The sequence below is a fragment of the Cucurbita pepo genome, chromosome 2 (assembly GCF_057944985.1).
Source record: "Cucurbita pepo subsp. pepo isolate OVF chromosome 2, ASM5794498v1, whole genome shotgun sequence".
Classification (NCBI taxonomy): Eukaryota; Viridiplantae; Streptophyta; class Magnoliopsida; order Cucurbitales; family Cucurbitaceae; genus Cucurbita; species Cucurbita pepo.
In genome coordinates, this window is record NC_141799.1 from 14346616 (window position 1) to 14374040 (window position 27425).

The window sequence follows — 27425 nt, forward strand, 5'->3', positions numbered from 1 at the left end:
ATACACATTGCGACCACGTATATATAGTCTTTTTCTTATACACATCGCGTCTCCTTACAAAAGGGGGAAGAGATAGGGTCAAAACAGTAAATCAACAAAACCAAAAAAAAAAAAAAAAAAAAAAAAAAAAAAAAACAAACAAACAAACAAACAAATGGTCGAGATCTCTTCTATGCCACCGCAGATAGTCAATTCCCGCCGTCAAAATTGTCCTCTCTTTTATTCAATATGTGGGCTCCTTATTAGGCCTAGTTTCCGGCTGCAAAATCCAGGCCCAAAATCGTATTGCACGTTTCCTTATTGGGCCTCAGCCCATCGTTGGCCTCTATCTTTCGCTTCTTCATTGGAACCACGTGCTGGGCACGTGATACCGGCTCCATCCCCAGGGTAAGTTCTAGAGCTAATTCGCTTTCCGGAATTGTCATCCTGCCGCCGTCGTGGTTGGTGAATTTCCTTTGCACGTGACTGGATCCCGATCTGAAAAAAGCTGACGGCGGCGAAGGAGGAGAAACATCCGCCGTCTCCACCGAGATCATGCTCTCGGTTTCTTTGCTCTCATGTTCGAGATGCGGCGAGTCAGATTGGTGACTCAGCGACGACTCACCGCTCGACGAACGGTTAATCTCTGTCGAGGAGAACAGTCGCCGAGTCGACTCCGCTACAGCAGATACAATTCCAGTACTCTCTTTATCCTTCACGGCCGATCGCTTAAAACGGCACCGAGTCCTGACTCGTCGATTCGCTCCACCATCTTTGGAGGCGGCGGAGTTTTCATCCTTAGAAATATGCCGAATGTCGTAAGCCTTCAACGGCGGTCCATCGCCAGTCGCGGCCGCCTCAGAATTAATCGGAATAATCGGAGCACCTTTAAGCACCGCCTCAACAGCCGCCTGACAGAGATGCCAATTACTAGACCACAACAATCCAACCGATCCGTAAATCGGATTCACAATCCGTCCACAAGCCTCATAGAGAAGAGATCTAAAGATCGCTACAAAATCGAACCAAACGCAAAATTCAATCAAAATGCACAAAATTAGACACAAATCAACCAACAAAATTGAAGAAACAGAACTCACCAGGCCTTAGATGCTCAGGACCAGCGTTGATAAGATTCATAAGTCCAGCACGGCCATAAAACTTAGCAAGAAAAACAGTAGCGTTAGCCTGAGATTCAGGACTCTTGATCCACTGCAAACAAGGTCGAATACTACAATTTTCACTGCAACCTTTGCGAAGAACTCTGCAACCATTACAACTCATCCGCATTTTCAGCAACCGCAAATACAGAAGAAAAGCATAAAATCGGAAGAAGGATCAGAGAGAGAATTGAAGAAGAAGAAGAAGATAAGGGGGAAATAGTTTTGAGGATTGAAGAAAAGTCCCGGAGGATATTTAAGAGGGAAACTAAATATTAATCTGCGAGCCGGTGGGGCTTTCAGGGAAAACTGGGGCACGCAGTTTTAGATTAATATATAATTATTTTTAAATTTTTTTAAAAAATGAGTTTTAAAAAGACTGGTTTCCATACTCCGGGAGCTTCCATTTTGAACCCACTTTTCCATGACCTGCTCTACCTACCAGCAGCCAAATCCGTTCACCTTCCACGCGCTTTTCCTCTACGTGAGACCACTCGCTTTATCCAATTTCCTTTTATCAATATAATTAAAAACTATTATATATGTTTCAATTAATTAACTCAAAACTTTAACAGTATCCCACCAAAACAAAAGGACAAAACTCTCCTCCACAAACTGAAACCAGTTTCTTCAAACTGCCTCTCCGATAGACCTTACGAGGGCAAAGTCGTAATTTAAGAATTATTTTAGAGAAGAATAAGACAACATGCAAAAAAAAAAAAAAAAAAAAAAAAAGGAAAATCCATAAGGCAGATATGGAAAAACGTAGGCGCGTGGGGAATACTTTGAGGATGTCAAAAATATGGTCGAATTGCCACATAACGTGGAATAAAGCGGGCCCCACACAACACCCCTGTATTTAAATTTAAATAAATAAATAAATAAATAAATAAATAAAAATCTCCCGGTTTTCAGGAAGATTGGAGAAAAGTGGTTTTTGAAGCAAAACCAGTAGCCGGTTTTTGTGAGGACTGTGGGCGCTGAACAAAAACCCCGTAGCCAACGGTTTTAAAATTTCATTTTAATTTTGAATTAAAAAAAAATAAAATAAAAGAGGCGTGTTGCTTTTTGTAATTTGAATTAATTTGGGATTTATCCTTAAATAATTATCATAATTTGTCTTAGCTTTTTAATTTGGATTAGCTAATTGTGGCGCTCACGTGAACACAACACCCTACTCCCACTTTTTATTTCACACCGAATCTTTCTTTTTCAAATCTTAATTGGATATTTTTTTCCCTTTTTTATTTGCTTATTCTTTCTTGATAATAATTTGCTATAATTAGGTAATGCATATTCTATTCTTCAATATCATATAAATAATAATAATAATAACAATCCACACTTGTTTTAACCCAACAAACAAGTCAGTCGTGCAAAAAAAAAAAAAAAATTGCTGACTCTATGAATAACATTGACATATGCTTGAGCCTCGAGTTACGTTTGAAATAAATGTTTTAGAAAACGTGAGTGAGGAAATACATTGAAAATAATGTTATAAGTTAAAAGCGAGTAGACAATAATAACAGTTTTGATAGCATATATCATATCTCTCTATAGTACATTTTGGGGCAATTTAGCCTTTAGGTGTAGATATGATTTTGGAGAAAAGTCGTGTACACATCCCTATTGACCTAACATGAAGTAGTAAGGATCTATCTAAGATGAAAATCTGTAAAAAAATAATTTGGAACAAGCATGATCGGACATCGACCATGAGTATAATTGTGACACAGCTTTAAAATCCAATTTGAATAACGAATTTCAAATTATGACCGGTCATTACTAGTATTGAATTCTTAAAATATTTTTATTTTAAGCTTTGTATGATAAAGTAAATGTAATTTTGAATTCTAAGTATGTCTTGATCGAGCTCGTCGGTTCATAGTCATCCTGAAAAATAATTTTATATTTTCATGCTTAAAAACTCGTGCAAGTTTATGAGAATATTATTCTCGAGTAAATAGCATTACTTAATAAATAAAAATAAATGTAAGACAATATTAAAAGTAATGGCTTTGGAAATAGTAATTGGTCAGGAAACAGACAAAAAGAATTAATAAAATAATTCAAGTAATTTATTTTTTGTAGATCTCTCTTTATTTGTCCAAAAGCGTCTCATTTTAATTGATTTAGAAGGGTATTTAATGCACATGGATTTTATTTTATTTTATTTTATTTTAAACATATTTCAACTCAAATAAATAATTAATTATCATACTTATCTTAAAAAAAAATGAAAACAGTGGACAATTGGAATTTTAAATCCACACAAGAAAAAGAAAAATAAATAATAATTTCCATCTGGTTTTTTGCTTAAATTAGCAAGTGGTGCATGGAGCAGGAAAAAGAAGGACACGTGGCAGAAAATGGAAGAAGAAGAGAGAAAGGTGCCGTTCATGCAGGGAATGTTTCTAGAACGGTGTACGAAGAGCGCGTGAAGTTTACGCTCCCAGAATCTCGTGGCAAACCGTCACGTTGATGGGGCTCCTGGTTTTTGGGAAATCCGGAATTTTGAATTCCATTTCTGGTTACCGGTTTCTGGTTTTGTTGTGACTATGGGCGCCTCCTTACCCAACTATTTTCTCCAACTAATTTCGCATTTATATTTTTCCCTCACTTACCTTTGCCTAATCTTCTCCTTTTTATTTTTATTTTTATTTTTTTCATTCAATTACCAATTATTAATTATTTATAAATCTTAAATAATTTTATTGTACATTTCATATTTAAAAAACAAATAAAATATAAAACTAAATTAAGAAATTCTATATTCATATATATAATTAAATACTTATTTTTACAATCTTTACTGATATTGTTAATTCAAGATAGTATAGAATTGGGCCTTAATTAATGTGGGCCACTTCCCATTGTTGGGCCTCAATAGTTATTGGGCTTCTGATTTATTAAACACTTGGAAGTCTGTAGCCCAAAGCAGACTTCCAAGTGGACATCAAGTAGTTATCAAATGGAGAAGTTTTTTTTCATGGTACCACTAATGATAATGGAACTTTCCACGTGGCACTGGAAAAAAAATGTGGACCAAATAAATTTCATTGGCCAATCGCCTTTTATTTCAATACGATCAATAGCCTGACATTCACATGGATATTGTCTACTTCGTCCCTTATGTATTGTTATCAATCTCAGTCACGAAGAGAGAGGTAAGAAATATTTCAGAGATGTAAAAAATATTTCGTTCTCCTCTACAACGAGAGAGAGAATGTCACAACCTACTAGACAGTGGGCAGTGACCCTCCTCCTCTACAACGAGAGAGAGAGAGAGAGAGAGAATGTCACAACCTACTAGACAGTGGGCAGTGACCCTCCTCCTCTACAACGAGAGAGAGAGAGAGGGAGAATGTCACAACCTACTAGACAATGGGTAGTGACCCTCCTAACCCCCACGTGCAAAGACAAGATGACAAACAAGTAACACCTATCCATCCCGATCCCAAATCAGACACATGTCATAAGGAAGGACGGTGCATCATTTAACATGCTCAATAAAAAGGTGAAAGGATAAATAATGACAATAAATATTTACATGGAAAATAATCCAAAATCCAAAAAAAAGAGAAGAAAAAAAAAAACTCTATACATTAACTCATAGATCCAACCAAACCTTTTCTCTACAACATAAGGTTTGTTTGTCCCACCACAAAGCTACCTTAAAGAAACCAAAAAAAAAAAAAAAAAAAAAAAAAAAATCAAATTTGGATGATCACCAAGAACAGAACAACATTTTGTTATATTTACATTACACTTGGAGATGTGGATGATCTCAAATTCTCATGCATCTCTATCGTGAAATATTGTTTCCTCTGCTTGTTACAAAAGTAGTGTTGTGTTGCCTGTGGTTGAAAACTCTGTTGCCACTCTCCATTCTCTATTTACACTTCCATTCATGGAGACAGATTTTCAAGCAACTGCAGGGATCCTTGAATTCTGCCGGTCCCTACTCAGGCAATCAAATCCTTCTACTCTAACTGCAGCCGGTTTTAGACCGAACGTCATTCTCGCACACCCTCCTCCTCCCCCTTTGTGCGACCCCGTCGCTGTCGCCGATGATGGCGATGAGAGACTCAATGGGGAGTATGCTGCTGCAGCCAATACTGGCATAGGACTACTGAGTTTCTCATCTCTAAACCGCGCATCCTGGATTAATGGATTGGAAGCCCTGCTCGGCGGAGATCCGCAATAAAACGGAGGTGATGAAGCCACATTGACGCTAGATTGTTCCGACCCCTATCGACATTCAAATCACATTATAAAGACATTCATTAGTACATCATGTAAAGAACTCAAGTTGAATCAGGGGAGTGAGAGCTAGCCTTGTTTAAAATGATGTCTAGAAGGTCTGCCCCAGCTTTTGAATCACAAGCCTCAGCTTGGTGCCATTTCAAGGGGTGTTTAATGTGATTGTTAGCAAGAATTGCAAGCCGCCTGGGCTTGGGACACACAACAGGGTCCTTCAGATCAGAGATAGAGGCATACCCCCATGTCTCTTCACATGAAAAAAAGGAATTCTGCTGAAAAATGAATTGATTCATCTTTCAAACTGGCAGATCCACAGAAGAAACGCCTGCATAAATCACCAACCACAAACAATAACTTAGATCTATCCAACCTCAAAATACCCTAATTATACCAAAGGGTAGCAGATCGTACAGCCAAGCAACAGATCCAAATATCTCTAATTCAAAATAAAATTAAGTGCCATAACATTTCAGGTAAAATTTGCCCAACCAGAAACAGATCTGAGATCTAGACATAGAACAAGATCGAACAACCTCTTTTCAGAATCAAGCTAAACGCGAGTTGGTCTTTCCTTTCCGTAACGAGGACGAACACAAAACAAAGATCAAAGCGTAGGATATATAGAATTGTGGTATGGATTAGGAGCAGCTAAGAAGCGTCCAGATCCGGGAAAAACGAAGGCAGGGTGGACCAAAAATAGGAAAGGCACACAGCAGCCAAGGGAATAGAAACCGAAAATTCATCAGCTAAAACTCGAAGAATTCAAAGAAATTTCGATCTGGATATGATAAAAATAGACGAAGAACAGATTAGAGTGATAGAAGGGATAAAGAGATTATTAACCTGAAGGAACCCCAAAGAACGATGAGGAAAGCTGGAGCTTTGAGCCACCGGAGGGGAGAAAGTCGCTTCGGTGTTGGTGGGTTTCCTATATACTGCGAGAGTAAACGGGCGACGACCGGTGGAAACGACGCCGTTGAGAGGTGTTTTTTGTCTTTTTTTTTTTTTTTTTTTTTTTTTTTTTTTTTTTTTTTTTTTTCATTTTACCGAAAATGATGAAGGCGTGGAGTGGCTTAGAGTAGTAGGAGAATACATTAATTACAGCAATTTTAAATTTTACTATTTTCTTTTTGTTTAGGGTTAAGTGAAATATATTTATTTTTTAAGTAAATTATACGAATTTGTATTTAAACTAGCTAATTTACTATAATTCCTAATAATAATAATAATAATAATAGGTAAATAAGTAAATGAAAAATAAAATAAAATAAAAAAAAGATAAAAAGAGATCGGATTTTCGTTCGAGCAAATTTGTAGCGTTTTAGCTAGCATGCATCCTCCAAACTTTGGAGTCTCAATTTTAGGGGTTCAGGCAAGCTTGTTATGGTGAACCAATGGTGGTTCGGAAAGAAAAGCTGAAACAAAGAAAATAGAACCTATAAACTTTGAACACACATTATTCATTTCTTAATGAAAATATGTGATTTTGGTGTCTATGGATTTCACTTAAGGAGTACAACAATCTTGTTGAAAGAAACAGATTCATCTAAGCCCTAGGACAAGATACGAGCGACAAATGAACCAAGGAGAGAGACGTTTGGTGTCCATAAATTTAACTGTACCACAACTTTGTTGAAGAAAGCAAGTTCATCTAAAGCTCGAAATAAGAGATACAAGCGGTAAAAGTAAACGAGAGAGAAGACCGCATACAAGACAATCTGGGAAGAAGAAGGCCGACCTAGTCTAACCCAACCCAGTTTGGTTTGGTCTAACTCGATTCGATCCAATTAGACTCGTCCTAGTGTATTTTGGCCATCTCCATCATCTTTTGTTTTGTATAAATGAACTTCTCATTATTTTATTTGAATTTTTGATGTGCATGCATACATTTAAATATTTTAAATTTTACGCATTTTTTTCCTTATTCGGCGTCAATAAGGGCAACCCTCGAGAAGCAAATCGTTACATTTACAATTATAGATTAATTATTTATTTATATTTTAATTTGGTTATTGACACATAAATTATGCTTTACATATTAAAAAAAAAAAAAAAAAAAAAAAAAAAATCTATAGTACAATAAATTATTATAATTAGCCAAATAAAGCAAGATACGATAAATAAAAAATAAAAAAATAAAAAAAAACCCTAAACCCTAAACCGACACGATAAAAAAACAAACCCTAAACTGATTCTAACATAGCAGGACACAATAACTTTTCATATTAATTAAGGTGAGATACAACTTAATCAATTTCGTTTTTTCAGTTGGAAGCTATGAACAATCCAACTCTTTGGCTATGTAATCTAATCATTCATAACAATTGCAGATCATTAAAATCACTCATACCAATTAATATCAATCAAGTGTTAATGTAATTAATATAGAATGCTTATAGAATTTAGCATAACCTTTCTTGCGTGCAAAGATGAGAGTGGAACTGAGACGTCACATGAAAAGCCATGAAAATGGGACTGAAGGAATCAGTAAGGAAATGAGAAATGGTGCACAAAGCAGCAAAAAGAAATTTCTTAAACAATAATTACAAAGAAATTGCACCATATGAAAATTATCATTGCTCTCAGATCAGATCATTTTGAAGTACAAATTAGCGATAAAAACACATAAATTTGAGGCTAAGGATACAATGCTACGTACTTTTCAGCAAAAAAATGTGGCTGCTTGAGGCCAATGGGTCCATTTGCATGACAAAATTTTCCAGTTGTAACAATGAACCACCATCTTCTGATTACTGCAGACACCAAATTGTTTTAAGGGGTGATGATGTTGAGATCAATGAGATATCATTTCTCAAGTTTCAAATATGATGCAATAATTTAAGTTATACAACATGAAAACAAAATATACCTAAGCGTGATATGAACATACATATATCAAGTTGGAAGTGGTGACATCTGATCTCGGTCCAACAGTCCGTTTGATGTATCGTGATTGTGAGAAGAATCTTTTCGGCTGCGGTCTAAAGAAGTTGCTTCATATATCCCTACAAACATTGGTATTAGTCAATCGAATTGAACAAAAGAAAAGCATAGGAAGATTGGATAAGAAGCAACGGTCATATGGCTTGAATTGTAGCAAATTTAAAATAGATGAAAACTTGAACAAACCAAAACCCAAAATTGAGCAGCAGATAATAAAGCCGACTAGAGAAAAATCCATCTTGTATACAGTCTCCAGAAGAATGATGCTTCCACCAGCCACCACCAAATGTCTTGGAGAAGAAAAAACCACGTGCAATCTGCGAAGAAAAAAAAAAAAAAAGTGTGAGATCCCACATCGGTCGGGGAGGAGAATGTAACACCCTTTATAAGGGTGTGGAAACCTCTCCCTAGCAGACACGTTTTAAAGACCTTGAAGGTAAGCCTGAAAGGAAAAGCCCAAAGAGGACAACATCTGCTAGTAGTGGGCTTGGGCGTTACAAAAAAGGAAAAGAAAAAGAAGAAGAAGAAGAAGAGTATTATCATTTTCTGAGTCCTCGAATGAGCAAAACTGATGAATAATCTGTAATGTAAGGGAGCGGGGGGTGAATTGTGGACAAATACTGAACATTTGCATCATTTGAATCCCCAATTACTGTCTATTTATATTATTACCTTTCTTCAGCAATGCTGTCAACGTAAAATATCAGAATAACACCAAAAATTATAGTGCTTAAAAATGCCCAGGTGGAGAAAGGAAGCTCTCGTCTGTTATCAGATGACAAAGTTGATCCCTGAAGTTATGAAAATAAAGAAAAATCAAGCGCTAATTCAGGAATTAGAAAGATCATTCATGAAATATTGCTGAAACTTACAATAATCATGTCCCACATGGCTAAAGGAAAGAGAAAACAAGTCGCAGAAGCCATTGTTACAGCATGAAGTCGTCTTTTAAGTTGGTTCTGAGGGTGCATTGAAAAACAATCACATATCAGAATGCTAACTTAGATGTCAAAAGGAAGATTACAAATTAAACTGAATATTAGACAAAACCTTAAGTGAAACGCGTCGAGCAATGACCCTTCTCAAAGCTGATAAAATTCCAGCAAAAATGGGAATTGCCATTTCCATCGAACCCAACACTAGTTCTGTTTGGTCCTGTTCTGTCTGATCCTTAGAGTCAGAGCCATCTTTCGAAGGTAGTCTCAGGTTAAAGTTTACAACAATTTTGATACGGAAATGAAAACACAGAGAGATAAAAGAAAAGGGGATAATAGATAAATAATGATAATAATAACGTAAGAACCAAAGAAAAAGACCTCTGAAGGTCGCAACTAATAGCAATCTCAACTCTTATTTTCATACATGAAATGCAGTTCCAAATGAGCTTTCAAGGATATAAAAGGGAAAATGTGTGGCCATGGCCCATCCTTGTGATAAAAAGTAGAAAGATACCAACATGGCAATGAGGCCACCAACCTGATATAATATTTCAAGGAGAATCTGGTTATGTGGATGACATAATAATAAGAAGCTAACGATATCAGAGTAGAATCCTAGAAATAAATTAAACTGAAGCCCTTGCTTTGATGCAGCCTACGACAGAGTATTAAATGAATACAAAGAAGCCCAAGAATAATCAAGTATATTAAACACAACCTTTTTCCAAACAAAGCCTCTCCGACCGTACAAAACAGCAGAAAGCACTCCCAGGACAGCACCAGAATACTCGGCAAGTATAGCCCTAGAATAGAAAATTAAGAAAACAGAAGACAGTAAATAGATGGACCACGAAGAAAGAAGGCAAGAAAAAATATATATGACCAAGCAACAAAACTTCCATAAATACTCCCATTGCATCCCTTTATAAGTTCCTAACTCACTATCTACATAAGCTCCAAATGACTCATGGTACCAGGTAGATATACAGAGTGGTTTGTTCAAATTTGACATTAAAAAATAGAACTTCAATGATAAAAGTGTGGTTAAAAAAACAGGAAAAGAAAAGAAATAGTAACTGTTAAATTAACAATCAACCAAAAAACTTAATCTGATGGGTTATGGTAAATTTAAAGAATTAGTAAACCACATTTGCAAATTATAAAGCCAAGGAGACGGAAGAATAATAAGGTAAGGTCTCTTCTTTTGTAACAAGTATTGAACCTTCTAACAGTTACAACCCAGGTGAAAGCATGAATTTTCAAAGAGGTTCGGAAACCAAGCAACATCATAAAAATCAAACAATAAGTTTGAAGAAATAGACGAGTATTGAATATCCAATTTTTCTTATTCTATTCACAAATTGTAGGTCTAGCATTTCAAATCCTAATGAGGCTAAGTTTTCCATTAAACATGATCACCTAAATATAGGCATACGCTGTAAATCGAAGCGAACTCTTGGTCAATCGATAAGATTAAGACAAGGAATATAAGAAACTATCTTAAAAACAAGTGTGATAATGCATATATACACTCTGATTAGTTGGATGTTTTCCACGAAGTGTATGATTTCACGTGGTGCATACATGCATGATTCGTGTATGTGCCAAGAAGAAAGAGCAAGGGGTATCCATAATCAAAGGTAACCCACCTCAGAGGTCCACAGGTTTTAAGACCCTTTCCCCACAAGATAAAGTACAAGGCTGTTATGCCACCATTTATCACAGAAGGAACTACCTAAAAGAGCAAGTTAGATGTAATAAGAAACTGATGAAATAATATGAGGAAGTTGTAAACATTTGGCTCTTACAGCTAAATGTTCCGCTTCACCTGAGTATTTGAAAGGGGCTTTCCCTTCCAAGGTTTTTGCAAAGTCAAGAATATGATGGCTGCTGGGGCCAAACAACAAAACAGAAAAAGTACAACAGAAGCTCCAGTCTGAGAAAAATATCGATACATGGAATAGATCGACCATATCCGAAAGAAATTTCCAACCATGTGGATTATCTGCAACGGTGTATGTCTGCAAAGATGGATACAATTTCATATTAGGAGGTGGATAAACCAACCCGCTTAGCTTCTTTAAGATTGCATAAAATAGCAGCATCCTATTGAATCAATAGAACTATAAGAATTACTTTGCCAACAGTTTGTACATCAATGATTGCCAGAACTTAAATACTAAACTCTGATTGTCCTCATTAACTAAATTGGAAGCATCACGTAGAAACTTAAGTGATTTCATCACTTCCCCAATTCATTATAGCCCCTTCCCGCAAATAAATTGTCATAAAACCTGAACTGCAACCATTCAAGTTCTGTGGAGCAGGTAATAAAATCAAGTAGAAAACTAAGGCATCCAAAATTTTAAGCTGTATTGTCCCTCACTACGGACTATTCCCAATTCCACCAAAGCAGAAATTTCCCATTTCGAACATCGCAGTAACCTTAAGATTCAGAAACTTCAATTTCTTCTATACCTCCGAATTCTCTAAACGACGAAACAGGGGACTACAATGCGCAATGTAACAGAAACAAGAAATTGGGGAGAAAAATATAAATAAATAAAAACCTGAAACGAGGCGAAGATCCTCGATCCTCAGACATCGGCCCTGGTGACATCATTATCCGAAGCTGACCGCCGGTGAATCGGCGCCGTCGACGGCTGAGGAACAACAAGAATTAATAAGAGTACGATCGAGAAAGGATCGAGAAAGGATCGAGTATTATGATCGCATTTTGGCTATGCAACTCCGTAGATTCTAAACAAATGGATCTTTTTTTATTTCCATTTCGGAAAATAGGGCTTTTTTTCACCCAATGTAATAACCAGGATAAAATTATTTAATGGGTTTAGTTTATTTAAATCTACCTTTAATCTATCTATCACGTTTTTGTTTGATTTACTTTACTTCAACCTTTTATTTTATCCTTCCTACTTAATTTAAATTTAACACATTTTTTCATTTTTTCCATTAACCGTTAGTCAGATTGATCTGTGATTGGTCAAGGCCGACCGATTGTGGGCAAGGAGGGATTCGAACACCCGACGCCGTAGTTCGTAAGGAAAGTCTTTGTTCATTCAACAATATTACCGACCGTTCTAGGCTCTTCGGGCAGCCAAGATTTTAGGTTATGAAAAAAAAAATTGAGGTATCGAGACATATATAAATATATATGTACAAAACATCGAGATTTCTCATTACACCTGGTGCAAGGCTTACAAACTATGTTCACCCAATGCTAGAAGCAGATAGAACTCACTTAAAGAGACAAAATCAATCTTGTTTGTGGAGTGATTCGAATCTCAAACAAGTATTATTTTCTACTCACGTAGTACCTCCATGTTTGGTTTTAATGTTTACTTTGAACATGATAGAATATTCAACATCCCACATCGAAAAATGTTGCGCTATCTTAACTTATTGAACCATATATATATTCCTTATTTTCCGCCAATTTCAAAGCTCTTTAAGGCCCTTTGCAAAAGCCGCAGCAAAAGCCTCCATAACATCTTTCTTCGCCACCCACCCTAGTTCCACTCCGCCGTCTCTGCCGTCGCAGACAGAAACGGCTCCGGTTTCGTCGATCGACACAACTTCCACCTTTGCTGGCGTCCCCCACCCAAAGTCCACGCTGTACAGCTCAAATCTCGGCGATCCGGCGGTGGTAAGCATCTTCCGATTGCTCCCAGAAACCTGTGTTAACAACGAAACCCACTGTTCGGCACCGTCCAGAGCTCCGTTCTCTTCCAAGCTTTTAATCGCCTTTGATATGCCCTCCACCGCCGTGACCAGACCGTTTTCCCCCACCAACTTGGCTCTCTCCTGGTCGCTGGCCCTGCCGACCAGACAGTTCCCGAAGTAGTTCGCCGGCACTGGTGGGTCTAACCACCGCCGTGCGTCCACCGACAATCCGAATGATATCTCCCCATCGTGGGGTGAGTCATCGGCCACCGTAGTACAGACCCATGTATACGCCATCGCCACCGTGAAGGTGGAGATGTGGACCGGCGGATGAACCGGACTCCGGCGGTTCAGTACCAATTGCTTGAGTTTTTGGATATTTTGGGGATTTAACTTGAATGTGCCTTTTAAGAAAAAATTACATTACAACATTCCCATTAATTAAAATATAATAACATTATTATTATTTATTTAACTCAAAATATATTGTTTATATAATAAAGTTTTATATATTGTTTATGTCACACAGACACACACATATATATTTTAATGCATTTCAAAATTTTGAATTAATAAAAATAAATTATAAACGTTTCTTATAGAATTTAAAAGTTTAAAATTATTTATTATTATTTATTTAGTTTAAAATACCTCGGAACAAACCCTGTGGAATCGACGGCGACCAGAATTTCAAGCTTCTGTTGACGGACCCTCCATGGGCCAACCAATCTCTCAAGAAAATGCCCTCGAGGCCCCTTGGGTCGACGATCACGCTCCGGTCATAAAACGGCATCGTTTCAGCTGCCGAACCAACCGGCTCCGCTGACTCACCGCCGGCGACCAATTTTTTACAGAGACGAGCCCATAATTTCACGAACGACGTTGACGTCCTCCCGTCCAGAATCGCGTGATGCGAAGTAATTCCGATGCAAAATCCGTCGGTTCCAAACGAAGTCACCTGCAGCGCCATCACCGCCGCCCGGTCATCTGCCGCGGGAAGCCTCGGCACCAGAGTATGAAACTCCGCCGCCTCGCGCAACCCGTCGCTGACGAGATGGGAGAAATTGGAACTGGATTTGGCGAGGGTTAACAAAATGCCGTCGCCGAGGACGGTCTGGACGGCGGGTTTGGGAGAGTTTTCCGGCCAAACGACAGCGCCAGCGAGGGGAGGGTAGTGTTGCAAAGCGGCAGAGAGGGAGTTTTTTAGAGTGGAAACGACGACGTCGAAGGGGGCGGAAGATTTGTAGAAAAAGATGCGTTGGACCGGAGGGAAGCGGAGCCAGAGGATGTCGAAGAAGGTGAGGGGAAGAGAGAAGGGGACGAGGGAGCCATGGGGCGGAGGCACCGTGCAGAGGTGGAGGACGTCGAGGGAGGGATGAATTTCCGCCATGGAATTTTGTGGACTGCTTTCTCTAAAACCCATCTGTCTGTTTTATATCACGTGTTTGACGAGTTCAAAAGATTGCTGACCTGAAAAAGCCCCACATTTTCGAAACAATGGCTGCAAATAATTCAATCCGCCGCGACCTAGAGATGTCTACTGTGTCCATCCAGCTGTCTATTTTATTATTTCTCTAAAATTTTCTATTTATTTTTTTACCAATTTATTGTTCTTTTTCTAAAAATAGGTATTTTAAAGTTTTTTTTTTTTTTTCAATATAACTTTAATTAAAAAATGGTAAAAAAAATCCTAATAAATCCATATTTAAACTTATATTCTTCCTTATTAAATTTTTTAACCCCTTCTCGGTTACTTTGTCTAACTTTTCAATTTTATTTATCTATTGTATTGTGCTACAAGTCCCACGACACAGGAGCGGGATTCTCTAAAAAGCCAAGGGCGCGGGGAGCCAGTCAAGAGGGCCCACTTGGAGACTATGGGTAAGCTGAGTGTGTTTTGTATGTGTGTAGTAGTTTGTATGTTGTGTATGTAGTTTGTGTAAGTGTGTACATAGTGTGTTTGTGAGTGATGTGATTGTCTGTGTGAGTGGTTGTTTGAGGCAGTGTATTGATGGAGAAGAGTGTGCGAGAGTGTTTTTGTGTCTAATAGGGGTTGTGTGAAAGGTTTCTTTCCCGGTAGGGTATCATTTTCTTTGGAGTACTTTTTTTGAACTCTAAGTCAGTCATTATCTTGAGTTCTCAGGGGAAGAAGAACAATTAGTTGCGGGCGCGACCCAAAGACCCTCTTTCATTATTCCCACTTCGAGCGGCGAAACCTCGAGATACTTTTCACTTGTCTTCTGCGAGTCTGAGACCTTCCGACTACTCGACGCAAGTATCCAAATAAATCCTAAATCCAAACTAAAGTATCCCTCACTCCTTAACCTTCCACTGTGCGCGCAAACCGAAGGCGTAGTGGCAATTCCTTCGGTTACTGCATTATCCTCATCATGCAGAGCGGGGTAGAGATACTGAGGTTTGACGTGAATATAGTTGTGAATATTCAAATGCTAAATCTACTCTTCAGTAAATTTGTAAATCTGTAATATGTTTCTTAAAATTTAAACACTCATAATGGTTTGATCTTGAATCGTGAAAATGATTGAGTTTGCTCGTAAAAAGAACTGTGCATTGGTTTGACTCTGATTCGTTAAAAAAGTCAAAAAGCTTTTATTCAAATTCTCAGCAAGCCGTTGAAAAATGGGGTAGCTCAGTTTGACATATCATTATATAATTACTGTTATTTAATTTTAAAATTATTATTGTAATTTATTACATGTTTTAAGTTTTTTCTATTATTATTTGACGAGGTTGTTTGATTTTGTTTGATTTTCATGTAAAATAACCTAGTTTATCGAGTCATGCGGAGAGTGCCTCAAACAAGACAGGAAAATAAAGGGATTGAAAAAGAAAAAAAGATCATGCAAGAAGTACTTGTATTATTGCATCCGATCTTGAATCACACATCATGTGTGAAAGAGACAATAATACGAGGTCATTTGGTTGGTACGATAGTTTGAAATTTTGAAATCCATGAATTTGTTGGGTCGAAATTGAAAACTCTCGGTTTTCGAAGTCCATGTTTGGAGTGTATGATTGGAATGATTGAAGTTCGTGTAAGTCAGTGTTTGAGGTGCAAGTTTAGACGGTAACGAGTTTGGCTAGTTTGTTTTTTTTTTTTTTTTATAGATTTTTAAGTCATTTTTTTTAATGTGACACTCTAGTAAATGACAGGTACATAAATAAATCGATACCACTCCAATAAAATGCACATTCATTTTCTGTAGCTCAATCATAAAAACTCTGAAATTAAACTTGTTTAGATTGGAGCAATCTTAAATTGGGTGATCTCTGGACAAAATTTCTAGAAATAAATTCTCAACGATAAGTTTTTTTTGTTATATTCTTAAGGATTTTTTAAACACAAAATTATATATTTAATATAATGTAATAGTGTTTTTTAAAAGATTAAAGTTTCTTAAATTTTTAATTTTGTATTTAATGAATTGATTTATTTAATATTTTTATTTAATTTAGTTATTAACTTCCTTTCATTATTAATTTTGTAACTTTTTTTAATTAATATTTTTATTTAATTTGGTTATTAATCCTCATGTTTTCTTATTAATATTCTACCTGAGGGTGAGAATAAATTTGATTTGAGTTTGATTTGAGTTTGATTTGCTTCGTCACATGTAGCAATGGCAATGCCCACGAAACCCCACTTCCATGTATGCAAGGTATTCGCTGAAATGCCCCAATGACTATTCCCCACAGTTTTATTCTCTTTAATCGGCAATGGCCTTGGGATCTTTTGCTTATCGTTTGTACGTAGGGCCATGGCTAGCCCCCTTATAGTTTCTGTCTGTTTTCTCTTGTTCTTGTTCAATTTATATGTGGGGTATTCCATAATTTGTTTCTCTGTTCGTCATAGCTGGTGTTTGCCCTTTAAACACTACTTCTTATCCTCCTTACGTGATGGAGAAGAGCCCATTGGGAGGTGTCATAATGTATTACGCTTTGAGGGATTTTGGATTTTAGAGAGTATCGGGAATTGGTCCAGATCCTATGATTTGGACATACTATAGGAGACGTCTCTGATGAAATCTGCAATGCCTGATGTAGCAGATAGGTTTTCGTTGTTTGTATTCATCTAGATCGAGTGTGTGTTATTGTGCGATCCTAACATACAGGAGCATTTGCTAATATAGTTGCCTTTCATTTGAACTTCAAATAGCCTAAGCTATTTGGCTTAGAACAAGGATCTCCGTTATTTCATCAGTTTTTTTGAACAAGTAGACATGATTTACAGACAAGATAACAAAATCCCACAAAGAAACTGTTATAGACAATATTAGGTATTTGGTTGCAATTTACAACAGATGTAGAATTGATACATCACTGTCTGGTAGTTTTGCTTACAGCATTTTGTGGACTTATGAGAAACCAATCTTGTTTGACTAGAAAGAAAGTGAATATAGGAAGCAGATTCATGAGAATAGATAACAAATGCCCCACAGTCAAAAGGGCTTACTCCAGTGGAACCAACTGTGCTCTCTTTATCACTTGCTTATTTATTTCTCTTCCTCCTGTTCCTCATGTGATCTTGTCCCCTGCTATATTATGCTTTAAGCTTAAACGTCAATATTTCAACACTAATTAATAAAGGATGCATCAATATCAATTCCATACTTGCAGTAAATTTATGTTTTATTTTTAATATTAGAAAGTAAAATGTCAAAAGTTAATACTCTTTCAGGAAGTTGTTGGATTACCGAAGCTTTTCTGGTAGCTCCCATACCAGAATTTATGCCTAAAGTGGAACAGGCAGTTGCAAGCTCCATTGAGAGAAACTGAATTCAGGAACAAAGTGAATAGATCAGTGCTATTTGATGAAAACATTACAAATACTTATGAAAAGTGCACCATATTCCTCACCTCAACCTGATTCTGTAGTGAATGAACATAAGTGATTGTCTCATCCAACACCATTGTCATACCCATTGTCTGTAGAATAACATGGAAGTTTGATTTGAACTTGAGACTTCAATGTTTTGGTAAACAGGACCAGGAAAAGAAATTACCTCGTGGCAACCTGGAACAAGGTTTTGTAAGCATTTTAATTTGTTGTTGATTTTCTCCCTTCTCACCTGAAATATGAAAAATGGTTTCAGTATTGGATTTTTCATTTCACCTGAAATATCAATCCTTAAAACGACTTGTATGAGGAAGATGGATTGTATAATTCAGTAATATACCCTTTCTGCTAAGCTGTGACTATGGGTAGCTTCACCTCTTTTTGCTCTAATATGAACTACTTCTGCAGGCTTTTCTTGTTCTTTCTCACATTTCCTTCTTTTCCTTCCTCCTAACTTCTGAGTAAACAAAGAAACCAATAAGAACGCACATCAAATACTCAAAGACAGAATTTGATGAAGAATTGACACTTGCCTTCAAATTCCTAGCAACGCTACAGTTATTACCAAAAGCTGCACAAGGGGTTCCTGAGAAGCTTACCAATACTTGTTTTGCTTTTCTATTCATGGTTTCTTGAGAGCTATCTACCAGTGGACTGCTTCGAGTTATCACCGGAAACTCACTCTGACATTTGAACAGGGCAAGACGAGGAAAATCAGAAATTGAGCTCCGTGTTGTGTTTTCTGATAACTGGAAATGGTAGCCCAAGAAGTTTTCTTCTGAGAAGTCTGTTTGATTGAAATCCTCTAACATGCTCTCTGTCATATTTGGGAACTGGTTTATGACTTCCATATTCAAACCCCTTTCTTCAGATGCTTTGGAGGACTTGAAGTGATGCAGGTCTTGTCTAAACTCTATCATGATTGAGTTTCTGAAAGTTGCTTGCAGGCTTAACTACTTATATGAATCATTTAAATCGATTTACCATTTGTTTGTGGATGTAATTCGTTTTCTTTCAAAATTAAGTAAATGAAGATTATTGCTAGATAGCTAGCAGTTGTGATCTGCCTCATTTTCTGATGTTGAAACTCTCTGATAAGCAGGGTCCATGATAAGGATGTACATGTCATCTACTATTGATTGGCAAATGCAAGCATCTACGATTGGTTTGATTTACTACTGTTCTTGAAAAGAGAGAGGGAATGATCAAAATTTGCGTGTAAAGAAGTAATAAAGCCATAAAGAGGAAAAAATGAAGATAAGTACACAAATCCTCCTTTCTTCGAAAATTCATACTTTCCAGAAGGAACAGATTACTGATGGAATGAAGCAAAAGGCAAGTAAAGTAGCACAGGTAATCCTTACTATTCAGAATTTTACTACCATTTTGATAATTTTTCAAATGCTTCTAAGACAAGATATAGTGAATTTCTTGGAAACTGGCAAAGGGTTGGATGATTAGTGCTCTCCTTGGAATGAAAATGATGGAAATGACATTACTAGCTGAAAAAAGGTCTCTTTCTTGAATCAGATCTTGCATCCATTATTGCTGCTGCCTTCCGATAGGCTTCACTTTTTAAGAAAATCATTTAATTATTTCTTACATTATATGTTTAAATTGGATAAAGTTTGATGAGTAGTTCTGTATAATGAGTTTGCTTTGGAGGTAGATGAAGTTGGAGGATCTGGATGAGTCTTTTCCTGAAGAAGGTGAATCTTTTATTAACCATTTGTGTATGTATTAAAAGAACTTGTTGTTTACTCCTGCTCTGAAAATGAGCAACTCAACATTACTTGTTATGTTAATCCTAGTTTTAGCAGGTACAAAGAGGACGTCTCCTTCACTGATTACATCACTTCTAAGTGATTCTTGAGGCAGCATCCTCCCCTCTCCTCCAGCAACCAGAAATATCGAAGGACCTTGGCTTGCTGGAAATGAGACAGATGCACCCTTGGGAAGAACACATCGATCGACCTCGAATTCGTCAAATGGTGGAACATACTTTGTTATGTATTGATTCACATGAACTCCTTGGAGGATTTCAGGAAAGCCCTGCAGATCAAAGCAAATAAGCGTAACTTTTTCGGTTGTCGATGGATGAACATCCAAGAACGTCGTATTGTTGCTTGAAGTTGATATGAAGTTTGGCTAGGGAAATTGTTGTAATGGTTCAGTGGAGAAGTTCACCTGTTTGTAAGTAAACATGGCACAGAGAGTATGGACATCGCGAAACTTGGGAGTTAGGCCAGCCCGGACGACGTTATCAGATGTTGCCATGCACTCGATACACTCGCCGCTTATATATGCATGAGGCTCATTTGCCCCAAGGTACAGAGCTTCTCCAGGATTAAGCTTCACATGATTTAAGAAAAAGGCTGATATGATGCCAACATCATCAGGATATTGCTTCTCCAGACGTAAAACCAGAAGTTCCTTAGCAGTTAGTTGCCTCACCTGAAGAAAGATTAAATGAACAAATCATGAATGTTATACTCCAAAAGTCTGGCCGTGGGCAATTGTACTTCAAACTTGAACAACAAGGCAAATACAGAGAGAATGAAGGATCATTCAACACAAAAATTTTAGACTTCATGATGAAGTGTGAGATCCCATATTGGTTGGAGAGGGAAATGAAGCATTACTTACGAGATGGAAACCTTGAGGGAAAATATCTGTTATTGGTGAGAGAATAATATCTGTTATTGGTGAACTTGAGCTGTTATAAATGATGTTAAAGCCAAACATCGGGCGGTGTGCCAGCAAGGACGCTGGCCCCCAAGGAGGGTGGATTGTGAGGAGCTGCTATAAATGATATTAGAGTCAAACACCGGGTGATGTGCCAACGAGGACGCTGGCCCCCAAAGAAGGTGGATTGTGAGATCCTATTCGATTGAAGAAACCCAAAGAAACTAGAAGGGAAAGCTCAAAGGGTTGAAAAAAAAAAAAAAAAAAAAAAAAAAAAAAAAAAAAAAAAAACTAGAAGTGAAAGCTCAAAGAAAACAATATCTACTATCTCCAAAGGGGACAATATCTACTAGCGGTATTCTCTACTTCTCTACTATCTTTTTTTTTTCAAAGAAAACAATACTACAGAGCATATGCAAACACAACTACAAGTTCTTCAATGCCACAGTAACAGAGAATGAAGAGTGATGGCCAGAGATAAACAGTGGTTCCTACATTCTATAGCCAAAAAGAACAGATCACGTGAAGAAGAAAACCAAATAAAACATAGCATAGCTACCTCACTTTCAGAATGCAGTCGCCTTTTCAAGTCGGATATGGCTCTGGATATCAAAATTTTGGAAGCCGACATTAACTGGGTGAAAGCTAACCTCAGAGCAGCCTTCAGATCCTCTTCTTTATTTGCATGATCATCTAACAACAATACTCTGTTTCTGTCTGCATCACGAATCATCACTAAAATCTCAGGAACAGAACGAAGAACATCCTTCAGCTCCTGCAAACAAAACAAAACAAATCAAAATTTAATCATCCATGGAGGATTTTTGACGTTGTCAGCAAATAATTTACCTCGCCACTGATGAATCCACACAGAGCCTCGAACTCTGTAATGGCCAATGCCATTTCAGGCTTGTGATTCGCATCTCTATAAACTTTAGGCTCCACCTTATGAAGTAATTTCGCCAATTCCTTATCCGGATGAGCCTGAATCGACAATGGTTTCGCCACAGAAAGAACCTAAAGAAACGAAAACCCAAATGAGGAAGAACAACATACAATCACCCGTTTGGTTAATCAACGCCGTACCTTGAACAGAAAGGGGATATCAGACCCCCATTTCTCAACAACCTTATCGCCGAGGACATTAGGGTTTTCCGAGACCCAGGACTTCAAGGAAGTGGAAACAGAGTCGATTGCACCACCATTATCGGCGGCGGCGATTAAAAACGACGGTCCGGAATCATGAGTCCCCATCCAGAACTCGGCGTAGGGTTTATGGGAAGCGACAGACGATCCGGAGTTTAAGGCGAAGAGCCTGGCGACGAGGGAATCGTGTCCTCTGATTCCCCAAACGTAATTTTGAACGGAGCACTTTAATCGGCGGACATTGCTCTGTTTCTGCGTCAAAACAGGGTCAGACTCCATGAAATCACACAGAGGAAGAGGAAGAGGAAGAACGAGATAGAAGAAGAAGAAGAAGAAGAAGAGGGAGTTGTGGGAAGCTCAGAGAAGGTTGAAGCGGTATAAATGGATGACGTCCGCCATGGGAGAGGCACACGAAAAAGGAATTTTACTGGTTTTTTGAACAGTTTGAAACGGAGGGAAACAAATTAACGAAATAAGAGAGAGAAAGAGTAAAGACGGCGTTAGAGAGAGAGAGAGAGAGAGAGAGAGAGAGTCAAAGTGTTGACTTTTTATAGTATTCCTTATTTTTGTTTTATCTCTGTTTATTTTACGTGACATTTAGACGACAAATTCAATCAATATATCGCCTTTACGATAATTTTATTAGAATTTTAAATTTGAATCTCGCGATGGGTCACGTTTCATAAAGGAAAAATAAATATTAATTTAAGGTAGAAATTCCATCTATAATATTTAAAATGTTTAAATTTAATTTCTTATATTTAATATTTTAAAATTAAATCCTCGTTATTTAAAATTGACTTATGGTAATCGTAAATTATACTTAATTAATTCGATGAAGGAAAGAAATTTGGTTCAAGAAAATTTTTAAAATTTTCCTCCAAATTTTATGTTCGAATAAAAAAAAATTAGATAATAAATTAAACTATTTATTTATTATTATTTTTTTTTTACCTATTTTTAAATTTATAAAATATAAAAAATATTAAAATGATAATAATTTAAATTAAAAATTTTCTATAGACTGAATTTTTAAGATAATATGACGGAAGGGTTGATTCTAACGCTGCCGAAAATGAAGAGAAGTTTTAACTGAGAGGAGTACGAAAATACAGTGGAGTTGTCGGTTATGGAGTGACGACTGAGAAAAAAACTAGAAGATGTTATTTATGAAGATGAATAAAATGGAGATTTTTTTTTGAAAAAAAAAAAAAACAAAGAAAAAATTTAACTCTTCCCTTTATAAACGTGAATTTTAAATATTTGCATTATTTTTGTTCTTGGATTGATTGAATTAGATGAATTTAGTCAAGGTTAAGAATTATGCTAAAAAATAAAATAAAATATAATTTATTATATTATTAATTAGATAATATGGTAAATAATAATCTAAGAAAATTTTCTAATATAAACTATGTTTATAAATGGAAATTGTACAACGAAAAAGTAAATTTGTTTCCAAGTATATAATCGAATATTTGTAATATAATTAAGTTTCCTTCAAATATTTTGGTGTCATAGGGTGTGAAAATTTTTAATTTAATTTATTATCTTTTTATTATTTTTATATGAATCTTAAATTTCACTCATAAAAATCTGTTTCGTTTGAAACAGATGGAAAATCTCTATTTAAATGAAAAACGAGCAGAGAGTGGAGAGAGATTTTTCTTCATTAATGAAATAAGGTTGGGACGAGAATTATATTCCTCATCTTGTTCACGTGAATTATACTCCTCACCTTCCTCGTTAAAACCTCAATCTATCTTCCTTCTTCCTTACTCTCCTTTCCCACCGAAACCTTAACTGTTACTTCCTTCTTGTAGCCAAGAACGCTCGGATCTTTATACTCTTCATCCATTATCGCCTTCTATACCAACAATGGCATACTCTAGTGTCGATCCATCTTCAGTCCTAGGCAAGTAAGTATACGAAACTTTAGTTTATCCCTAAAATGGTTACGGACAAATATTTGAGACTTTAATGGTCGATCATTTGAAATTTCATTCATTCGAGTGGAAGTAGAAGTGTTGAAGGCATATTTTGGATAGACAATATGACCATAAGAAAAAATTGAAACTTTAAAATTATCGTGAGAAATTGAGATTTGAAATTATCGTGAGAAATTGAGATGAATGGTAGTTTTACTGTTTGAACCGGATCATAAACTTATTTAAGTTAGGTTAGATTTAAATAAACATAGGTTAAATTGGTTCATAAATTTCCGTAAAGCTATTTTTTTTATTATTTTAACAGCTTGGTTTCTTTCCTAATATAATAACGAGTGAAAATTAAATTAATTTAATTATTATAATAAATTGACAGAATCTAAAAACAATGGCTTTTTTTTTTTTTTTTAATAATTAAAAAAATTAAAAATATAGATAAAATATTAAAACCACGATTAAAATATATTTATAAAATTTTGAAATAACGTTAATATTTTTAATTTAAGAAGTCATCATACTATTAAACTCCAATTATGAGGGTACGTGCTGCTTCGTCTCTTAAGCTCAGCAGATTCCCATCGACAATCATTTATTTATCTACTTATAGAGGTGACTTGGTTAATGATGCAGCAAGTTTGGATGACATGGACCCCAAAAATCACTACAAATATCACGTCATTATAAAAAACATATTCAAGTTTAAGATATTTAGGTAATAAATATTCTTGGACTTTAATCCTTTATATCTACGTGAATCATTCTTTTAAATATAAATATAAATAAATAAATGTCATTTTTACTTAAAAAAATTGACGATTTTGTCCCCAAATCAAAGAAATTAAAGTTAACTATTTAATATTTGCATTATGAAATTATAATATTCTAATAATTTAAAATTCCAACATAAACGTAGGCCTCTTTATTTTACAAAATTTAAAACCTTTTAATTAATAAAGAAGTAATAAATAATTGAGTGGCATATTTGAAATTATAAAGTTAGCATTTGGACAAAATAGTCCATATTTTAAATATAAATATACATTGCACTCAACATTTTTTGGTATACAATTCATCATTTCCTTATGAAACTTTAGAAAATTCGGCTAAAATATTTATTAGATCGAACTTTTAATATTCTTATAAATTAAAACTCGAGAATATTTGTAGATCAACAATAATTTGACTTAATTGAGTAAATCAATTAGTTTTGTTCGAAAAAAATGACTTTTTAAATGCGTACATTTAAAGATAATGAGATATTTTTTGTTTTTTTTTAAGAATCAATTGGCAGTTACATGTATATACTCGACCTATAAACGAAAAAAAAAGAATATTCATTTTTAATTACAAAATAATAATAATAATAATAATAATAATATCTTGGGTCAATGAACCAAATTAATGGATCTTTTAGGCAATAATGTCCTCAATAAAATAAGAAACTTTGGGGGTAAAAATGACCCAAAATGTAGTTTGACAAAGTCAACGGTGATAATTATGAGTTGTATTTAGTGATTTATTTTATTTAAAAAATAAAATAAATTTACATATTTTATTTTTATTAGGTGAGAAATAAATAATTGGGTAATTAATTAATTAATCTAAGCCACCGACGACCCATCACCAACTTGTTTGTCCATTCCTGATGAATTGATTTAATTAATTTATTAGTCATGATATGACATGTTTAATTTATAAAATAAATTACCAAATTAATATATTCTATTTAATTATTTTTATAATAGAGATACTCGAACATCTAATCTATGGATATTCATTTAAACCTTAAAAGTCAAGACATGTCTCGAACGGAGAGAATTTTCTTCATTAGCTAAACGGAGCTCGGGACGGAGATTATGTTCCTCGTTCCAGCAACGAAGAAATTCTCAAAAATTAGAATTAATTTTGATATAATGATATAATTTTTAAACAAATTAGAATTAAATGTTGGAAAAACATTTTATTGAAATTAAAAATTAAAAAAAAAAAAAAAAAAAAAAAAAAAACGCAATACATGAAGAACACAATCGAAATTAAATGAAAGAGGTAAACAATTGAGACATTACATTGTTGTTCAGAGATCATAAGCTTTGTGATCTATGGATTGTCCTTTTTCTAACAGGGATTATTGCGGTTGAAGGTCCCACAATTTTCCGGCGGCGGATTGTTTGATTTCTGGCCGAGGCAACTGTCATAACGCGGCGGCCGCCCGCAGCCGCCTCCAGAAGCTTTGTTGGCGTCGTTAGTGTTGCTGGTTTGGAAGTTTTGGGAGCCTGCTAGGATCCGGCTGATGTGCGACTCCATTAGAAACTCTGAGTCGATGTCTTGGTCTCCGATGAGGTACTTTCCGGCAGCTGGTTCACACAAATTGAACACCAACACAAAAAATTAAAAAAAGGGTTTTTTGTGATATAATTTTTGGTCAATTTCTATGTAAATTTCAAGTTTATTGTTTATGCTTACCGGAAGTGTCGTTGTTGAGTGGTTTGAAAGATGTAAGAGCATCGGAATTAATTGGGTTGAGCAGTAGAATCATGATCGCCATGGCGGCAGGTATCATCGCCGCCGCTGTAGCCATTGCCGTGGGTGGGTTGCTGGTGGCGACGGCGGCGGAGGAAGCGATTGGGATGTGGGAAGAAGGAAGATAACAATGGGCGGCTTTGTGTTGGGCGATGAGCTTAATTTATATCCAATTATTTCTTGTTTTATTATATTTTTTTAATGCCTTGATGTAATGTTTCTCTAACACATCTTTCTATAAAAAAAGAAACCCAAATATAATATCAAACTTTTTATTTATTTATTTATTTTTAATTTCAGATTTTTAAAACATAAGACATAAAAGACAGCTATATATATATATATATATTTTTTAATAAAAGAGGACTAAAAGAAAAAACAAAAATGTTGGAAAAAATAGATAAATACCAACCACATAGAGTGCTCTCTCCAGGTGAAAAAGGTGCTCCCCTTGTTCTTCCAATGAGATTATACACCAAAATATCATTTGGTCATTGAGGTCGAACCTAAACCTGTGCTCGAGATTCCCCTAATGTCTCTAGAGCAGCATATCTTTCTCTAGCTGATTGATATATGTTTTATCGGAGAAGATCAAGAAGCCGAGCTGGGGGAAAGAATCAGGTATTTGAAGAACATTACTCGAGTTAGAGTAAACGAGTTTTTAGAGTGAAAGAATAGAATAAAGAACCATAACTGAGATGGTTTGGACCTAAGTTCATGACTTGCTATGGGATCTAATTTTATTTGTGGGTATAATTGGATACATAATATTTCTCTATTATAGTTCATGCACATCTACATGGACTCAATAGGACATGCTCACGTAGGTGGAATTGACAAAATAGAAAGGAATGTGAATAATATATCGTGATTGTATTTGTGAGGCCTCACATTAGTTGGAGAAGGGAACAAAACATTTTTTATAAGGGTGTGGCGAAACTCTTAGCATACGTGTTTTAAAAACTTTGAGGGGAAGCTCGAAAGGAAAAACGCAAAGAGGATAATATCTGCTAGTAGTGGGCTTGGGCTGTTACAAATGGAATTAGAATCAGACATTGGGCGGTGTGCCAGCGAGGACGTTAGGCCCTAAAGGGAGGTAGATTTTGAAATCTCACATTGATTGGATAGAGAATGAGTGCTAGCAAGGACATTGGGCCCGAATGTGGATTGTGAGATTCCACATTGATTTGAGAGAGAAATGAGCGCCAGTGAGGACGTTGTACCTAGAAATGAGGTGGATTGTGAGATGAGATCCCATAGTTGGAGGGGGAGCCTGTGAGATCCCACATCGATAGGAGAGAAG

General features: G+C 36.0%; 7 protein-coding genes across 16 annotated transcripts in view; 1 reads left to right on the forward strand and 6 right to left on the reverse strand.

Annotated features, from left to right (window-relative positions):
- Nucleotides 1-217: 217 nt before the first annotated feature.
- On the reverse strand, nucleotides 218-1443 carry LOC111788591 (LOB domain-containing protein 41). The gene is made up of 2 exons (XM_023668975.2): nucleotides 1080-1443; nucleotides 218-991 (listed from the first exon to the last, which is right to left on the reverse strand). The coding sequence occupies exons 1-2, from the start codon at nucleotides 1267-1269 to the stop codon at nucleotides 249-251; spliced, it is 933 nt and encodes a 310-aa protein (XP_023524743.2). The 5' UTR covers nucleotides 1270-1443; the 3' UTR covers nucleotides 218-248.
- A 3199-nt stretch (nucleotides 1444-4642) lies between these two features.
- Nucleotides 4643-6404, reverse strand: LOC111788490 (uncharacterized). 2 transcript variants are annotated; one of them, XM_023668827.2, is made up of 3 exons: nucleotides 6246-6404; nucleotides 5477-5727; nucleotides 4643-5390 (listed from the first exon to the last, which is right to left on the reverse strand). In XM_023668827.2, the coding sequence occupies exons 2-3, from the start codon at nucleotides 5693-5695 to the stop codon at nucleotides 5064-5066; spliced, it is 546 nt and encodes a 181-aa protein (XP_023524595.2). In that variant the 5' UTR covers nucleotides 5696-5727; nucleotides 6246-6404; the 3' UTR covers nucleotides 4643-5063. The 2 variants fall into 2 exon arrangements, with proteins under 2 accessions (XP_023524595.2, XP_086977163.1); XM_087121037.1 differs by lacking the exon at nucleotides 6246-6404 and adding an exon at nucleotides 5936-6171.
- Nucleotides 6405-7945: 1541 nt separating this feature from the next.
- On the reverse strand, nucleotides 7946-12041 carry LOC111789182 (uncharacterized). 6 transcript variants are annotated; one of them, XM_023669850.2, is made up of 11 exons: nucleotides 11854-12036; nucleotides 11112-11304; nucleotides 10933-11018; nucleotides 10002-10086; nucleotides 9743-9821; nucleotides 9396-9541; nucleotides 9218-9304; nucleotides 9018-9136; nucleotides 8532-8662; nucleotides 8293-8407; nucleotides 7946-8155 (listed from the first exon to the last, which is right to left on the reverse strand). In XM_023669850.2, exons 1-10 carry the CDS (start codon nucleotides 11904-11906, stop codon nucleotides 8298-8300), a joined length of 1089 nt encoding a protein of 362 aa, XP_023525618.2. In that variant the 5' UTR covers nucleotides 11907-12036; the 3' UTR covers nucleotides 7946-8155; nucleotides 8293-8297. The 6 variants fall into 6 exon arrangements, 2 of the variants coding, with proteins under 2 accessions (XP_023525618.2, XP_023525616.2); XM_023669848.2 differs by having other exon boundaries at nucleotides 8272-8407; nucleotides 11854-12035; XR_015417246.1 differs by having other exon boundaries at nucleotides 8293-8662; nucleotides 11854-12038.
- Nucleotides 12042-12459: 418 nt separating this feature from the next.
- LOC111787812 (phenolic glucoside malonyltransferase 1) lies at nucleotides 12460-14494 on the reverse strand. Its single transcript, XM_023667870.2, has 2 exons — nucleotides 13619-14494; nucleotides 12460-13371 (listed from the first exon to the last, which is right to left on the reverse strand). The coding sequence occupies exons 1-2, from the start codon at nucleotides 14388-14390 to the stop codon at nucleotides 12743-12745; spliced, it is 1401 nt and encodes a 466-aa protein (XP_023523638.2). The 5' UTR covers nucleotides 14391-14494; the 3' UTR covers nucleotides 12460-12742.
- Nucleotides 14495-17225: 2731 nt separating this feature from the next.
- Nucleotides 17226-18892, reverse strand: LOC111787477 (transcription factor BEE 3). 4 transcript variants are annotated; one of them, XM_087121015.1, is made up of 6 exons: nucleotides 18425-18891; nucleotides 18166-18282; nucleotides 17992-18057; nucleotides 17846-17914; nucleotides 17683-17760; nucleotides 17226-17533 (listed from the first exon to the last, which is right to left on the reverse strand). In XM_087121015.1, exons 1-6 carry the CDS (start codon nucleotides 18743-18745, stop codon nucleotides 17504-17506), a joined length of 681 nt encoding a protein of 226 aa, XP_086977141.1. In that variant the 5' UTR covers nucleotides 18746-18891; the 3' UTR covers nucleotides 17226-17503. The 4 variants fall into 4 exon arrangements, with proteins under 4 accessions (XP_086977141.1, XP_086977139.1, XP_086977140.1 ...); XM_087121013.1 differs by having other exon boundaries at nucleotides 17226-17523; nucleotides 18425-18890; XM_087121014.1 differs by having other exon boundaries at nucleotides 17226-17520; nucleotides 18425-18888.
- Nucleotides 18893-19561: 669 nt separating this feature from the next.
- Nucleotides 19562-21938, reverse strand: LOC111787476 (mannose-6-phosphate isomerase 1). The gene is made up of 5 exons (XM_023667446.2): nucleotides 21597-21938; nucleotides 21360-21527; nucleotides 21070-21285; nucleotides 20013-20279; nucleotides 19562-19877 (listed from the first exon to the last, which is right to left on the reverse strand). Exons 1-5 carry the CDS (start codon nucleotides 21933-21935, stop codon nucleotides 19566-19568), a joined length of 1302 nt encoding a protein of 433 aa, XP_023523214.2. The 5' UTR covers nucleotides 21936-21938; the 3' UTR covers nucleotides 19562-19565.
- Nucleotides 21939-21980: 42 nt separating this feature from the next.
- Nucleotides 21981-27425, forward strand: part of LOC111788860 (glutamine synthetase cytosolic isozyme) — a 30843-nt gene continuing 25398 nt past the window's right edge. Inside the window, exon 1 of the mRNA XM_023669418.2 lies at nucleotides 21981-21998. The gene's annotated coding sequence lies outside the window, so the exon portion shown is untranslated. The remainder of the gene's footprint in view (nucleotides 21999-27425) is intronic.

Bases quoted from the DNA above. Each gene is read 5' to 3' on its own strand.
- LOC111788591 (XM_023668975.2), bottom strand. From the start codon at position 1,269: ATGCGGATGAGTTGTAATGGTTGCAGAGTTCTTCGCAAAGGTTGCAGT. The intron at 992-1,079 runs GTGAGTTCTGTT...TCGATTTTGTAG, and splicing joins TCCTGAGCATCTAAGGCCTG to CGATCTTTAGATCTCTTCTC.
- LOC111788490 (XM_023668827.2), bottom strand. From the start codon at position 5,695: ATGAATCAATTCATTTTTCAGCAGAATTCCTTTTTTTCATGTGAAGAG. The intron at 5,391-5,476 runs GCTAGCTCTCAC...GAATGTCGATAG, and splicing joins TAGACATCATTTTAAACAAG to GGGTCGGAACAATCTAGCGT.
- LOC111789182 (XM_023669850.2), bottom strand. From the start codon at position 11,906: ATGATGTCACCAGGGCCGATGTCTGAGGATCGAGGATCTTCGCCTCGT. The intron at 9,542-9,742 runs ATATCCTTGAAA...ACCTGAGACTAC, and splicing joins GGCCACACATTTTCCCTTTT to CTTCGAAAGATGGCTCTGAC. The intron at 9,305-9,395 runs GTTTTGTCTAAT...ATGCACCCTCAG, and splicing joins CTCGACGCGTTTCACTTAAG to AACCAACTTAAAAGACGACT.
- LOC111787812 (XM_023667870.2), bottom strand. From the start codon at position 14,390: ATGGGTTTTAGAGAAAGCAGTCCACAAAATTCCATGGCGGAAATTCAT. The intron at 13,372-13,618 runs GTATTTTAAACT...TTTTCTTAAAAG, and splicing joins TCCACAGGGTTTGTTCCGAG to GCACATTCAAGTTAAATCCC.
- LOC111787477 (XM_023667451.2), bottom strand. From the start codon at position 18,745: ATGATAGAGTTTAGACAAGACCTGCATCACTTCAAGTCCTCCAAAGCA. The intron at 17,915-17,991 runs GTAATTTCTTTT...GTTATTCTACAG, and splicing joins TTGTTCCAGGTTGCCACGAG to ACAATGGGTATGACAATGGT. The intron at 17,761-17,845 runs GTGAGGAATATG...TCCTGAATTCAG, and splicing joins CACTACAGAATCAGGTTGAG to TTTCTCTCAATGGAGCTTGC.
- LOC111787476 (XM_023667446.2), bottom strand. From the start codon at position 21,935: ATGGAGTCTGACCCTGTTTTGACGCAGAAACAGAGCAATGTCCGCCGA. The intron at 21,528-21,596 runs GTACGGCGTTGA...TCGTTTCTTTAG, and splicing joins ATATCCCCTTTCTGTTCAAG to GTTCTTTCTGTGGCGAAACC. The intron at 21,286-21,359 runs GTAAATTATTTG...TTTTGTTTGCAG, and splicing joins GTGGATTCATCAGTGGCGAG to GAGCTGAAGGATGTTCTTCG.